Genomic DNA, 15,203 nt, shown 5'->3' on the forward strand with positions numbered 1-15,203 from the left:
TAATTAACTAATCTTGTTTTGGCTCAGGTGAACCTTATGATTTTCTCTAACTTCAATTCCAAGTCACTGCTCCTACACTCTCCCTATCTCAGTGAAAGTCCTAGGTCAAGGTGCTTTATAGCCATTAGGGAGTCATGTATTCATCCACTCAACTGTCATGTCTTATCTCTGGTGCTTACAGTGGCTACAATTTACCACATATCCCCAAACATAACTAAGCATTCTTCATTGAGAAAGTCTCACTATGCTGCCCACGCTAGTCTTGAAATTCTGGGCTTCAACAACCAGCTACCTCATCCTCCCAAGTAGCAGCATTGCCAACAGAAACCATTTTCATTATTTTTAAAGACAGTAGCCCTGACTGGCCTAGAGCTTGTGAGTACACCAAGCTGATCTTGAACTCAGAGCCACGCCTGCCTCTGCCTCTGGAACACTGGGATTAAAGGCACATGATACTATTCCTAGTTTGCCAAAAATCTTAACTATTGTAAAACTTTTTATAGTAGAACACCAAGATTTTCTGGATGAAAGCATTTATATTACACTTTTATTTTGCAAGAAAATAAATTATACAACTTAAAAATAAAATCCAAAAAATTAAGCAGTTCATCAAAATATTTCAGCCTACTGCATACAGAAACTGCTACTGTGTAAAACTGTACAGTGTCATCTCAGTATGTAGTGGTGCACATTCAAAACTGTACAGACATGAGGAACTCCAGACCACACATAGTGTAGATGACAGGAACGCCCTTAACAAGGTTTATTCATATCTGTGACTTGAGAGAACTGTGACAGCATCCCGGTCATGTACATGAAAACAGAAGAGCCAGCTTGAGTTGATGACAGCAAATCTTTCTGTAAACTAGCAAATATTCCTCCAAGATTGAGTCTGAAAAATTTGCCCTTGGAGTAGGGCTAATGATAACATATTTCATTTAATGAAGAGTAAAAATAAGAATAACATTTCATTTTTGGAGACTTTAATATTTATGCACAAATTAAGAGCAAGAGATTTAAATGAACAGGTTGATAAACCCAGGGACCTCCTCCAATAATTGTAAAAATTGGGCGACTTCAGAATTTGAGGATCCTTATAAAATTATTAGAACCATGATGGTCTAACATTTGTCTAGCTGTGAGCATCAAGTATTTTCCACTGTGTGAATCTGTTTCTTGTCTCCCTACTCTGGCCATGAGATGGCAACAGGTTACCATTTATTAGATGGAGTAATCAAAACTCTGAGCCTGCTACACTATTCATTTAAAAATGGCTCTTTGTTGGTGGGTAGGAGGTGGGGCTTTTCTTCCCCTTACCTGTGCAATGCTTGGCACTGCTTAGACAGCAAGAATGCAAGGTCTGCAGGGGAAGAGAGGTCAGACAGGGAACATTAATGGTGGTTCTGAACCTTCAAAAAACTCCTGGTTAAAATCTGTTTCAGAATTTTTTAAATTAGCAAATCTATTGATAAAATACTTAAAAGAAAATCTCAACAATGGTATAGGCAATAGGCACCTTGTCAACTAAACAGTTCTGAAAAACACCAAAAAGTAGTTACACTTTTGTATATATATTTTAAAAAAAGGATGAAAACTGTTAAGTCTGTGGTATTTACTGCTGTTCATTCCCCAAAATACAATTAGGACATAATTAACTATTAAAAAATTTATAAAATTTAATAAAAAACTTTGCTATGGATTTATTGTTACCCACTGTGCATTAAGTTTGCCTTTATAAATCAAAACATCACAGCTCTCATTCTTAAATGACCAAAGCGATTAGAAATTTCAAAGATGTTCTAAAAAAAATTATGGTTTAAAATGACAAATCTTAAACATTAAGAAATGGCCTAAAATTTCTCCCTTGATTGTTTCCTCCTTTGGCATTCTGGTATTGGGACATAAAAATTTGCCAACACCAAACTATTAAGTAGAAGGGCCACAGTCATTATAAAATGATCTCCTTGAATTCTGGATGCACCAACGCCAGCTATCATCCACATCATGGAAGCAGCGAGCACTGAGTCGCTCTGCACACCTGCTCTCGCCACGGCCTCCTCAGAGCAGCAGGGTGGACGGGAAGCACACATGCACTTCCAACTTCCTATCAAGTTCACAACAGAGATCTGACTATAATTAGCAAAACCATAAACGTCTGACACATACTTCCCTTCATTCCAGGAAGGAGCTCACAGCTGCTGAGGCTGCAGGCAGGTCCACAGCCCACTGTGGTGATATAATACTGGATGCTTCTCAACTCTCCATTTTCTGCTAATTCCAAAACCATACTTCAAAATATTACTTAACATCAAAGGTTATAAAATAATTTGCAAGAACACTTGAAACGTGCACCACAATGAGTAAAAATCCACATGGAGCCATTTTTCCTGATGGGGAATAATTCTCTCTTCAGTTGCTCAAGTCTTCAGTGTCTAACTTCCCACTGCACCGTGAAGTCCTGAGACACCGCTCTGGATTAACTGAGAGAAGCAAGGTAAGTGTTGCCCTCTGAACATTTTAAAAATGCTTATTTTTAAAATATATAAATATATATGTACATATTTGGCAAGGTTACTGCTCACGTTAAGACTAACAACTCTGAGTGCTTCTCGGGTCTCAGGCTGCAATCTCATCTCTTATCCTCCTAGGTGAGGGGTAATTACCTTTTAACAGAGAATGTCTTTCCAGAAAACTGAGGTGGTAAATCCCTAATCACAACACTTTCAAAACACCAAATAATTCTATGCTACAGGTTTAGAAAGCAATTCTCTCATTGTACTGTATCAGCATATTTCTGCATTGTTTTCAACAAATTTAAGTGTATTAGTAATACACTTAACATGTTTGCTTTGCAATTCAGATTCTGCAATCAATGACTTACCTACACCCATAAAGTCAACAAAGGAAGCAACGTTCATCATAAACTTCACATTTTCAAAACAAGCTCTCCAACCATAGAAGACTTAGAAAGAAAGAAAAGCCCAAATCTTAATCATTTAACAACCAACAACTAAAACAGCAGTCCCCTGCTTATGACAATCAGGATTTGTAAGGTGGAAATATTTAATACCATTTTCAGGTCACCATTTCAATCCAGTTATTAAACTGAAAGCAGTGTTTAACAAACAACTTGACAGCCTCATCTTCTCCAATACACTTGCCCTTTCCCAACATGGTGTTGACAACTTCATTCTTTTCGCCAAAAGAAGCTAAGAGTGCTACCTCTAGCTTTAACTGCATTTAAAAAAAGATAAAAGCATTTTCAGTGCAATATCTGAATTTCCTTCCTTGTGCAAGTATATTCCTTTAAAGAGGAAAGGGGGGTAAAAGAAGCAACAAAAACCCCACCCTCACCCTCCCAAAATGTTACCCTCTTGGTGGGTAAGAATTCAACTGACTTTGAAGTTCATAATGGGCTCTTCATGAATGCAATTTTCTCCACAAAACTGCATGCTGTTAAAGAGTGTGCAACATGAAGGGAATGCCATCATGCTAACTAATGTGACTGGCAAAATATAGTCGTTTGTACGGTAAGGCAGAGAGTTTAATATTTATGTAATCAAAGTCCAAATAAACCTTCCTCCAGCTCAAACCAGGGCAACTTTCTGTCCAGGTGCTCCAGAATCAGTGCTCGGACGGTGGCCCGGCGCTCAGCTAGGCCATGTATATGAACGTGTTGATGTCGGCCTCGTCTCTCCTGATGTACTTGTGCTCTATCAGCCATTCAATCTGCTCTTTTATCATTTTCTTCTGTGGTAAGAACATGTTTTTCAAAATTTCTACTAATTCAGTCTGCAGCTGAGCATTGCTAATTTTCTTTCTCATTTTCATTATTTGTATGATGGCTTCCTAAAAGAAAAATAAAAATGAAATACATTACGACTTTACACTTGTTTGAGTAAAGCAAGTCAGTAACTTTTCCTACTTCACCTGGACTTTTACTCAACCATTTTTTTCATTACACTTATTACAAAGATTTTGAAAGTAAAAAGATTAATAATGCCTGGTGCCTGACAGCCTGGAAGGGCATTGGATCCCCTGGACCTGGAGTTACAGACAGCTGTGAACCACTACGCATTGCTGGTGAGATGTCTCGCTGGGTAAAGGCACTTGTTTGCTGGCAAGCACGATGACCTGAGATCTACTCCTGGGACCAACATGGTGGGAAGTGGAATCAGTTCTTACAAGTTCTTACAAGTGCTCTGACCTATATACACACACATATACACAAGTAAATAAATGAAATAAAAAAGATACAAGAATTCCCTTACACAAATTTGCCTCTAATATTCAGATATTCCTTTGTATAATAGAAGAGAACCATAGGTGTGTCTTAAAAATCAGGAAATACCACTCTATTAACTAGACAATTAACTAGTCTATTAACTAGACTAACAAAGTGACAATGTTTACCACAGATCCTGTTTTTAGTTTTATTCTTGTTTTTAATGTTTCAATGTTTCTATAGGGATCAACATTTTTTACCAAAGTCAATTTATCAATATGTCTTGGTCGTCTTTTTCGAGACAGGGTTTCTCTGTGTAGTCCTGGCTGTTCTGTAACTAGCCATACAGCATTTATACTGTATTAGATGTTATGATCTAGATTATATAAAATATATGGGAGAAGATGTGTAGGGCATATTCAATTACTACAGATTTTATCTAAGAGATGGGAGCAACGAGATTCTGGGACCTGCAGGAATAGTGGAGCAAGAGGAGGAATCCTTGAACTAATTCCCTGTGGACACTAATGGACCACTGTATGTATTCAACATTTGATACTGAATTTTACTGCCAACTAAGTAAGCTTGAGAACCTAGCACTATTCAGCAGAACAAAATTTCCCGCATCAGTATGACAGTCTTTTCACTGATACTAGATAATCTGCAATATATTACATTATCAGGCATTTAAGATTTTTAAACAAGCCGGGCGGTGGTGGCGCACGCCTTTAATCCCAGCACTCGGGAGGCAGAGCCAGGCGGATCTCTGTGAGTTTGAGGCCAGCCTGGGCTACCAAGTGAGTTCCAGGAAAGGCGCAAAGCTACACAGAGAAACCCTGTCTCGAAAAACCAAAAAAAAAAAAAAAAAAAAAGATTTTTAAACAAGGTTTCGAGGCATATCATTGTGCATACATTAAATGCTAAGTGTTTATGAGCACATGCCATAGCATGCACGTGGAAGTCAGAGGACAATCAGTTCTCTCCTTTCATCTTTTTTCTCCTGCCTGGTTTTTCGAGATAGGGTTTCTCTATGTAGCCCAGGCTGTCTGGAACTCATTTTATAGACCTTGAACTCACAAAGATCACTGTCCTGGAACTCATTTTACAGACCTTGAACTCACAAAAATCCTCCGGCTCCTGAGTGCTGAGATTACAGGTGTGGACCACTGACTCCTGGCTCTCCTTTTATCTTTAAGTTGCTTCCTGGGATCAAACTCAGATCACCAGGCTTCTAATAGTAAAGGATACCAGGCTTCAGATTATAAAGATGGCTTTATGTCAAAACTATTGGGGGTGGGGGTGTCTGTACCTCCAGAAATGTGAAGACTACAAGAATCATGAAGAATCTTAATCTTTCTTTATGCTTCAAACTGTATTGCACTGCACTGGCCACAGTTTTAAATAATAGTAAATAAAACTTGTAAAATTAGGACAAAAAAGTAGTTTGGGTTAAGATTTACTAAAATTAAAATAATCAATTTGCAATAAACTTTTAAAAGTTTAAAAAACTTACATGTATCCATGGGTGAGCCCATGGGACAGTACATGCTCTAGTGTACAGGCAGCGGTCAGAAGACAACTGGAAGCTGGTTTCCTCTGACCACCATGGAGATTCCTGGGACTGAACTCACGTTGTCAACTGCATTTACTTACTAAGCGCCTCACCATCTCTATTTTTTCCTATTATATTGTATTTACTTTCTCTTGTCGTCTCTGTGTGTAGGTGTGCCATGGTTTTTTGTGGAGGTCAGAGGACAACTTTCCCGGGAATTACTACTCTCCTTTACCATGTGGGTCACCGGGATGGAGCAAGCTGTCACCTTGGTGTCAACTATCTCTACCTCCTGAGTGGTCTCACATTCCAGTAATGATAAGTGTTATCATGTTCAGAAATCATCATCATCCTAATTTTAACACATTTTTAAAAGGAAAATATAAATATCAGATGTTTCTTAGTTCTAAATAAAATTCCTAAATGCACATTAAATACAATTTTAAATACTTCAAGTCTACAAATTCTAAGCTGTTGCTAAGATACATGTATTCAGTGGCAATCAAAAGGAGACATAACTAAAAACAAAGGCTCTGTTCAAAGAATAAATCAGAAATTACTGGAAGCCTCCAAACCTTAAGGGCATTTCTGGTAGCACTAAAGAATTAGTTCACTGGGCAACAGTAGCACATGCCTTTAACCTCAGCGCTCAGGAGGCAGAGGCAGGCAAATCTCTGTGAGTTTGAGATCAGCCTGGTCTACAGAGCGAGATCCAGGACAGACACCAAAACAACACAGAGAAACCCTGTCTGGGGGGGGGGGGGGAAGGGGGGATTAGATTAATTTAATTTTAAAATTCTAGTTAAATAAGCATCAGCTCTTATTTACAAATAAATAACTTACATGGCTTTTAATTTAGTGGCTGGGGTTAAAAGAATGTACCACCATGCCCAACTTTTGAAAAAAATTTTTTCAGAGTTTAAGAATTTAGATATTCTTTCTCCCTATACAAACCTGGGTTCTTAATATTCTTAGCTGAACTATCCCTTCATTTTCTTCTTCTCTCATTCTTTCTGTAGTAAGCTGCAAGCGTCCAATCAAATTGATTTTTCCCCTTTTCTGAACTTTTCCATTTTTTCTGCCAAAAAAAAAAAAAGCATTAAACATCTTGTTATAGCAAAATGTCAGAAGTTTGAACTATTCTAAACATTAACATCCAGAGCTGTTTAAAAGAGTAAGTAACAAACGCAACATACAGTTTTCCCTTAAGTCATCCTCAGGCTTGTTATGAGGACATCTATCGATAATTACCTGTAATCCCAGCACTTGGAAAGCTGAGGCAACAAACTATTTCAAGCAATTATTTAAAAAAGCTCTTTAATTCCTTCAAATATGATATAGCCTCTGCTGACCAGTGACTGCATTCCTCAACAAATTACAGTTCCATAAAACAATAATAATTAAAGATGAGAGAATTTTATTCAGCAGTATCTGACTAAGTCTTCAGATAAATAGCCCTGTTGGATAAGGCGGTCCTATCCCACCCACTCAATCGCTAATACTTTTTAAATAAAAAAATGAAATGATACAAATCTAGTGATAATATTCAGGTACCGTTTTTTAACATTACACGAGGCAAATGATTATTTTAATAAAACCAAAGCACTAAAATTCAGCATGGTACTTTTTTTTTTTTTTTTTTGGTTTTCACAACAGCATGGTACTTTTATTTAAATCAACCAACATGAACCTCACATTAGGCTGAACTCCTGGTTCACGGAGAAGAGGGTCCCTTCTGTGAAGTCTTTGGGGGAGTTGACTTGAGGTTCGTACAACAAAACTTGCCGTTTGAGCTTAGGAAAAGCTACTAACGACTGTGAGGGAAAAAAAAAAAACACAATTAGCATAGTAAATTCTAAGGAGTGCTAGGATCAACTCTATAGTACAGACAAGAATGACTTCTGGACAAATTTATAATCTAAACTTTTATGTAACAGCTCCATACACATGACAAAGTAAATGCATTATAAAAAGGAGAGAAAAGAGTTGATTCTGAAAAAGCGATAAATGTTTTTTACTACATGGAGTGAAACAAGGACTGGTCAATCATACAGGACCTGAGTAAAACTGTCTGCCAGTGGTATTCAGGCAGTGTCCTCCATTGAAACAGTTTATTCTGGAATTTGAATAACAGAGTAAACACTAAATGCAACTATAATCAAGAATATCATGAACACACTTTACAAACGTTCACAAAAACTAAAAACAAACCAGCTCAATCTCTCCCTCTTTTTTCTGTGGTCCTTCTCTACTTTGGTAACTTGCCTCTTTCCTTTCCTTCTCTCTTTCTTTCTTTCTTTCTTTCTTTCTTTCTTTCTTTCTTTCTTTCTTTCTTTCTTTCTTTCTCTCTCTCTCTCTCTCTCTTTCTTTCTTTCTTTCTTTTCTTTTTTAGTTAAAAGTCATATTCAGAGCGTCATGAATTAAAAAATTTACAGTGAAAGAAAAAAAAAAAAAAAAGAAGGCTGTGGGGTGGTAGCACACGCCTTTGGTCCCAGCACTTGGGAGGCAGAGGCAGGCTGACTTCAAGGAGAGCCTGGTCTACAAAGCAAGTTCCAGGACAGCCAAAGCTACAAAGACAAACCCTGTCTCCAATACCCTTACACACACCCCACTGCAAAAAAAACCCAAAAAATTTATAGTGGCTTAAATATGAGTTTCAGGGGTAGAATGTATGCCTAATGTATACAAGGCACCAAAATTCCAGTTTTACAAACCATTCGCATATTCTCAACCATGTAACATGACACTATTTTAAAAACAAAATCAAAGAGAAGATAAAACAAACCCATAAAGTCCTTCTAAGTTCAGCATCAGGGAGTTCCGTTGCAAGTTTTAGATTTTCAAAGCTGATTTTCTCTCTGGGCCTTTGGTTCCATGCAAATAGCACAGCCAACTGAAATGTGGTTACTTCCAAATCATACTGACCGACTTCATTCTTAAATGTTATCTGTAATAGATAACAGGGCTTTATGAAGCTTACTGTAGTATATCTAGTAAAATGTACATGAGATACTAAGGGGAAAATCAGGTTGCTACTTTTCTTCCAAGACCCATTCTTCCTTCCTTATAGGTAATAATTTTAGCAGACCTATAATGCCTCTCCCAGTTTCAGTGGGGTCATGTGACTTCATTCTGTCCAATGTGCTTGAAGTAGAAATGATGAGGTAAATGTTTACCTCCTTCTCCTTTCCCTTCCTTTTTGCAGAAGAACAGAGTTGGGGATCATATTGGATTCTATATTCAAGATCATTGGTTTGATAAGTATTCACTGAAACTTGAAAACCTTGTCCCTAAAACTAGGGACAGAGCCACTATTTTTTGTAATAATTTTATAATAATTTTACTTTTATTTTGCATGTGTGGATGTTTTGCATGCATTTATGCCTATACACCACATATGTGCAGTATCTGTAGGAAAAAAGAGGGCACCAGATCTCTGGGGCTGGAGTCAAAGACAGTTGTGAGTCACTGGGAATTGAAGCCAGGTCTTCTGGAAAAGCATTAGTGTTCTTAAACACTGAACCATCCCTCCAGCCCTTAGGTAACTCTACCGGCACCCAAATTGATAACCCATCTACTTACAATTCCATTTGACATGAGATGATGCCAGTGTAATTTTCTACCACTATGATTTTTTTTGTAAAATTCTTCTACCTCAGGTATCAAATCCTCCAGTTCAGTAGGAAGTGAGACGAAGACTTTCTCAGAGCTTCTAGACCAGGCGCCAGCATTCAGAATCTTTATATTAACTGAATCAGCTGCAGGTAAGAAAATCAGAAATTATAAATATTTTGACAGCAAGTTAAATTTTACAGAAAATAAACAAGGATGAAGCTTTAGTTAAAAGGGTCCTTTTGTTTTGAGATAAATATTCACAGACCTAGTGTTCTATTTTGACAAATAGCTATAATATGGATTTTGTAAAAATCTTTGACATTTGCTTTAAATTAAAACTGAAAAAGATATTTTTAAGCTTAAAAAATACTTCCATTTAATTATAAATAATACCTGGTAATGCCAACTTATTATTTTTATGCATTTCCTTAAAAGCTTGGTTCAAGTCTTCAGATACTTTTATGTCCTGAAACATTCTAGCGAGCTTGTTCACATAATCTGCTGGCATACCAACTTCCTACAAAAATCAAAGACAGAGAAATAATAATTATGTAATCTGATATAGTACAAGGAAAAAACTTAAAAAAAAAATCTTTATTTTTAATTTAATGTGCATTGGTGTTTTGCCTGAATGTATGTCTGTCAGGGTGTCAAATCCCACTTAACAGTTGTGAGCTGCCTGTGGGTGCTGGAAATCAAAACTGCCCTTCTGGAAGAGCAGCTGCTGTTCTTAACTGTTGAACTCTCTCTCTCCAGCTCCAGGAATAGAAACCTTAGGAAATTATCTTGTTTATTATTGGAGCTGCTGGGGATTGAACCCAGGCCTGCCTACTGCACGGTAAGAATGTTCTCTAGCACTGAGCTTCATCCCTATCTTAGATGCTTAATAAGAAAATTCTTTATTAGAATATAGTGTAACACCTGTGACATTTGATTCTTTGAAAACAAACAGGATAGTTTAGGTAGTCTTTGCTTTGTAAGATTCCAGTATGCATGGATTTCAGTTACTGCAATGTGAATAAAATAAGCTCAACTCCAGTTGACACCTTTAACGGGTCAATCCATAAATCAGGACAAAGATAAAAGAAGGATAGCAGTGGTACAGCTCAATCACAGCATCCTCAGGACCTGGGTTTGGTCACTAACCTGAAAGAATCAACTCCCTATTTACTGGAGGATGGCCTTGCTAGGGTAATGATCCTCTAAGCCTCCATTTCCTTGATTCACAGGCATGGACTACCACAACCAGCTTTTTATAAAATTACAGTGGTTGTAATTTATTTTAGTATTTAGTAGCAAAGACATGGTTAAAAAAAAAAAAAAAAAAATTTGGTGATTTCTTCCTGGATACTTCTTAAATTCAGTTAGAATTAATGGAAGTACAACAGTAGAAACAAAGCAGGCTTAAAATTTATTAAGAAAAAGCACATTAGACACTCCTAATTTTATATATTTGATTATATATTCTTAAAAATGAATCTACTTGACATTAACAATGATACCATAACATATTATTTTGCCATGAAAGTTGATTCATGATATATATAAAACAGACAAGCAGTTTAAGTTTAAAAAAAAACAACAAAAACAAAAAACACCCTACTTTTAGGCAAATGAGATGGCCAATCAAGCAAGGGTACTTTGTGATGAGCCTAGTCATCTGGTCCAATCCCTGGGATACACAAGGTAGAGAAAGCAGGGCTCCTGCAAGCCATCCTTTTCTCTCTTTTGCCTGCCTGCCCTCCACCCACCCTCAAAAGGCGTGAAGGAGCTGCTGTACTTACTCGTAGCCACTCGACCATGTTCTCCTCAATCTCGCTGTCAGCAGAGATGTCCAATATGAGACGTCGGGTAAGATGAGCTTTGTGATACCTCATAAAGACATCCTTATTTTGTACATATTTAAGTACCAAGAGCTGCACAGAAGACAAAGTTACTTTACATTTTCAGCCATTTCTGTCATGTAGACCTTCCTATACTCCCCAAAAGCCTGAGAGACTCATTCTTAAAAACCACAAGATTGAAGATGTAACTAAAACGGTTTAGTGCCTGTCTAGCATGTGAAGGCCCACCTCAATCTCCAACATTATACAGGGGTAAGAGCCCACACTTGGGAAAGGGCATGAACAGGCATACACTGAGGAATAAATGTATTTTTTTTAGTAAGCTATTGAATAAAAAATTTAGGTAAAACTAACCTTATGAAAGTGTGACACTGTAAAACTTTGTAATAATTTTTACACATAAATACACATCTCTCTTTATGTAGCGTGCACATGTGTATGATATGGAGGCTAGAGGTTGACATCTGGCACCTAGAACCTCTCACTATTTCTCTGCACTTTTTAAAAAAATTATTGTATCTGTATGGGTATTTGTTGGAGAAGATACAACTATTTCTCCTTATCTACTACAGGAAAATCTTTACTGATCAAAAACTAGATAAATAAGCCGGGCGGTGGTGGCGCACGCCTTTAATTCCAGCACTTGGGAGGCAGAGCCAGGCGGATCTCTGTGAGTTCGAGGCCAGCCTGGGCTACCAAGTGAGCTCCAGGAAAGGCGCAAAGCTATGCAGAGAAACCCTGTCTCGAAAAACCAAAAAAAAAAAAAAAAAAAAAACTAGATAAATAAATAAAAATGTACTTACCACTTCTTTAAGCTTTGCTTCAATTTCCTCAGAGGTTAGTTTTTTGCTTAATGGTGTTTTCCTTAATAACATATCACAGTAATTGGCAAGCAACTCAGGGCACTTTGATTCAGGCTGAGTTTTCAACCCCACTCTAGAAAACAAAAGCATTGACTGCCTGAGCATCTGCTTCTAAGATGATTTTTCTTCATCTCCACAACGCTGGTGATGAGCTGGCAATGAGCTCAGTGAAGACCCAACAAGAGGACACATGTTAATAGTGGGCTTACTCTTTGCTCTGCAGTGGGAAGAGTTGATCACTGTAATCAAAGTATCAGCCTATGCTGCAGCTGTGCTAAGGATCAGCCTCTAACTGGTTTACCACTACATTTAAAATGTTAGCCAGGTAGTGGTGGTGCACACCTTTAATTCCAGCACTTGGGAGGCAGAGGCAGGCTGAACTCTGTGAGTTCCAGGCCAGCCTGGCCTACAGAAGAAGTTACAGGCCAGCCAAGGCTACACAGAGAAACCATCTCAGAAATGCCCCTTCTTTGGTTTTCAATTGAAAGCCAGACAGTTCTGTCACTCTGAGCAAATGTGATCAAAAGCTCTTGCCCTATGGCAACAAGACTTCTCAAAAAGCAGGGAAACTCTGGGGCCCTGGAGACTCCTGGGTCTGTGGGTTTCATTCGATCCTTTTGCCAAGGCTGCTTCTGTAGCTCTGCACTATTAGAACTGCTCTTCCAGCATCCTTCTGATTACTTCAGTTCTTCTCTACCATCAGACATTTCATTGTTCCTCACACATGAGAGTCCTATATAACCTGGATGCTTTACTCTGGGCGGTAAATTAATCCTGACTGCCAATGTGATTTCACAGAGAAACCCCTGTTTTAGGAGAGCACCTGTTTTAGTAGGGTTTGTATGTGAGGGTGTTTCCAGTGAGGGTTAGTCTCTGGCCTCTTCTGTTAGGAATCCAAACTGTGAAGAGACTGTTGGGAGGTGGCCTCACTGGAGGAAGTGGCGGCAGGCTGGACAGGCGTGGGTATCCTGGCCCACTCCTGTCAGTGCTCCACTGTTTCCTACTGCCATGATGGTAGGTGCTGTACACCCTCCCTCCCATGAGGGAGTGACAAAATACAATAAAGCTTTTTTCCTTTCAAATTATTTATTTTTTATTATTTTTTTTTTCATTATTTTTGAGACAGGATCTATAAGGTCCAGATTGGCCTCAAACTCAAGATCCTGTAGCCTCAGGAGTTTAAATTAAATTAAAGGGAACATACAACACACCAAAATGTCTATGAAATTCTGACTTTTAGATATAAACTATAGAGGATTCTAATAGGTAACTGTATCAATACTTAGAACTACTAGAAGATGATGTGAAGGTATTAGTAGTCCAAATTCCAAGTTTCCATTTCTTTTTAGATTTTATTAAGCATAAATTCACTTACCGACAAGAGTTTTGTTGTTGTTGTTTTCTGTGTAGCCCTGGCTGTCTTGGAACTGGTTCTGTAAACCAGGCTGGTCTCAAACTCACTGAGATCCACCTGTCTCTACCTCCTTAGTGCTGGGATTAAAGGCATGCACCACAACTGTCCTGTAATTTATTCTCCTTTTAAATTAAAGTTAGTATAGAAAGTAATGTGTTTCTTTTACTTATTTAATGAATCCATTTATTTTTATGGGTGGGTGGGTGTGGGGGTATGTGAAAGTGAGAGGAGACTTTGCAGGAATTAACTCACCTATCACGTGAGCTTCATGGATTGAACCCAGAAATGGCTCGGCAGCAAACACCTTTCTTTACCAACTTAACTATCTTGCAGGTCCACAAATCGGCGTCATTTTGACATTTTGTGCATATCTGTCATGACACTTTGAATACATCCTCATCCCTGCTCTTGCTGATTCTCTTTCTTCTCCAGCTAGCCTCCCTATTCTGCCTTCATGGTATATGCATTTTCTTACTAATTCACCTGTTTATTTCCTTCTGAACTGGAGATCAAACCCAGGGCCTCATTGTTGGGGAATATTATTTTTAGAGGTGTTACTTTTGTTCATGTTGCATTTGTTTAACTCTGTGAAGCTGTGTTACTGTGCCTGTCTAAAACACCTGATGATATAATAAAGAACTGAACAGTCAATAGCAAGGCAGAAGAAAGGATAGGTGGGGCTGACAGGCAGAGAGAATATATAGGAGAAAATCTGGGAAGGGAAAAAAAGAGAAGCAGCCAGAAAAGGAAGAGGACTCCAGGGCCAGCCACCCAGCTACACAGCCAAACATGGAGTTTAAGAAGGAAAGAAAAGGTATACAGGAAGAGAGAAAGATAGAAGCCCAGAGGCAGGCAAAAGGTAGATGGAGTAATTTAAGAAAAGCTGGCTAGCAACAAGCCAAGCTAAGAATAAGTTTCCATGTGTATTTATTTGGGAGCTGGATGGCAGGCCCCCAAAAGAGTAAAAACAACCAACATTTCTGCCTGCTGGCAAGGCCTTGAGCAGACAGTACATTAAGTAAGAACAAAAAACTAAGTAAGAACACTTGCCACAGCACAAGCATCAGCATTTGAGAGCTCTAGGAAGGTTGAATGTAGTTCTCAGCACCAATCTCTGACCAGCAGCAAGTTTCAAGCTTGGTTTTCACAATCTGAGAAGTGGGAGGAGCAAGTCACCAAACCCAAAGGTAGAGGTCCATGCTACTTAGGAGTTTACACTTTGCTCATGCGGTCAAAAAGGCTAAAAGATAGGCCATAAAAGAGTTCCAGAGGGAAAAGCCTCTAAACAGGTTACTGTGTTTAACAATGTCCATAGGCTTAAGAAAAAAAAGGGTACAGTCATAGAAAGAAATGAATAGTTTAAAAATAGTAAAGTCTTTAAAGAGAGAAGTAAAGTAATATAAAAAAGAATAAGCCACATAGAGACGGGAAATACACAGGGAGTCTGGATCCTGTATGTTACTGTGTTGATTTTAAATTATTTGACTGTTGAGAAGCAAGACAGCTGCTAAGAGACATGGGATTGTGAACTGGACTGCTACATTGATCCAATCTAGATAGTTTAGGAATGCCTTAACTTTAAAAAAGGAGTAAAAAAAAATATGTGTCAAATGGAAATCAAAAATGCTTTGGAGAAGAGTTTTTGCTTTTGTTTCCACAGGAGACAGAAGGCTGCGGATTCATTTCAGGT

The 15,203-nt window shown here is 38.1% G+C and overlaps 1 protein-coding gene across 2 annotated transcripts in view; it reads right to left on the bottom strand.

The window, feature by feature from the left end:
* Positions 1–533: 533 nt before the first annotated feature.
* Positions 534–15,203, bottom strand: part of Cul5 (cullin 5) — a 44,886-nt gene continuing 30,216 nt past the window's right edge. For both annotated transcript variants that reach the window (XM_006972316.4, XM_076576284.1), the window contains 8 exons: positions 12,040–12,172; positions 11,177–11,308; positions 9,786–9,909; positions 9,360–9,535; positions 8,563–8,724; positions 7,473–7,591; positions 6,732–6,855; positions 534–3,849 (listed from right to left, as the gene is read on the bottom strand). In XM_006972316.4, coding sequence (XP_006972378.1) covers positions 3,655–3,849; positions 6,732–6,855; positions 7,473–7,591; positions 8,563–8,724; positions 9,360–9,535; positions 9,786–9,909; positions 11,177–11,308; positions 12,040–12,172 — 1,165 coding nt within the window. In that variant the 3' untranslated portion in view covers positions 534–3,654. The remainder of the gene's footprint in view (positions 3,850–6,731; positions 6,856–7,472; positions 7,592–8,562; positions 8,725–9,359; positions 9,536–9,785; positions 9,910–11,176; positions 11,309–12,039; positions 12,173–15,203) is intronic.

This window comes from Peromyscus maniculatus, chromosome 7, assembly GCF_049852395.1.
Source record: "Peromyscus maniculatus bairdii isolate BWxNUB_F1_BW_parent chromosome 7, HU_Pman_BW_mat_3.1, whole genome shotgun sequence".
NCBI classification, from domain to species: Eukaryota; Metazoa; Chordata; class Mammalia; order Rodentia; family Cricetidae; genus Peromyscus; species Peromyscus maniculatus.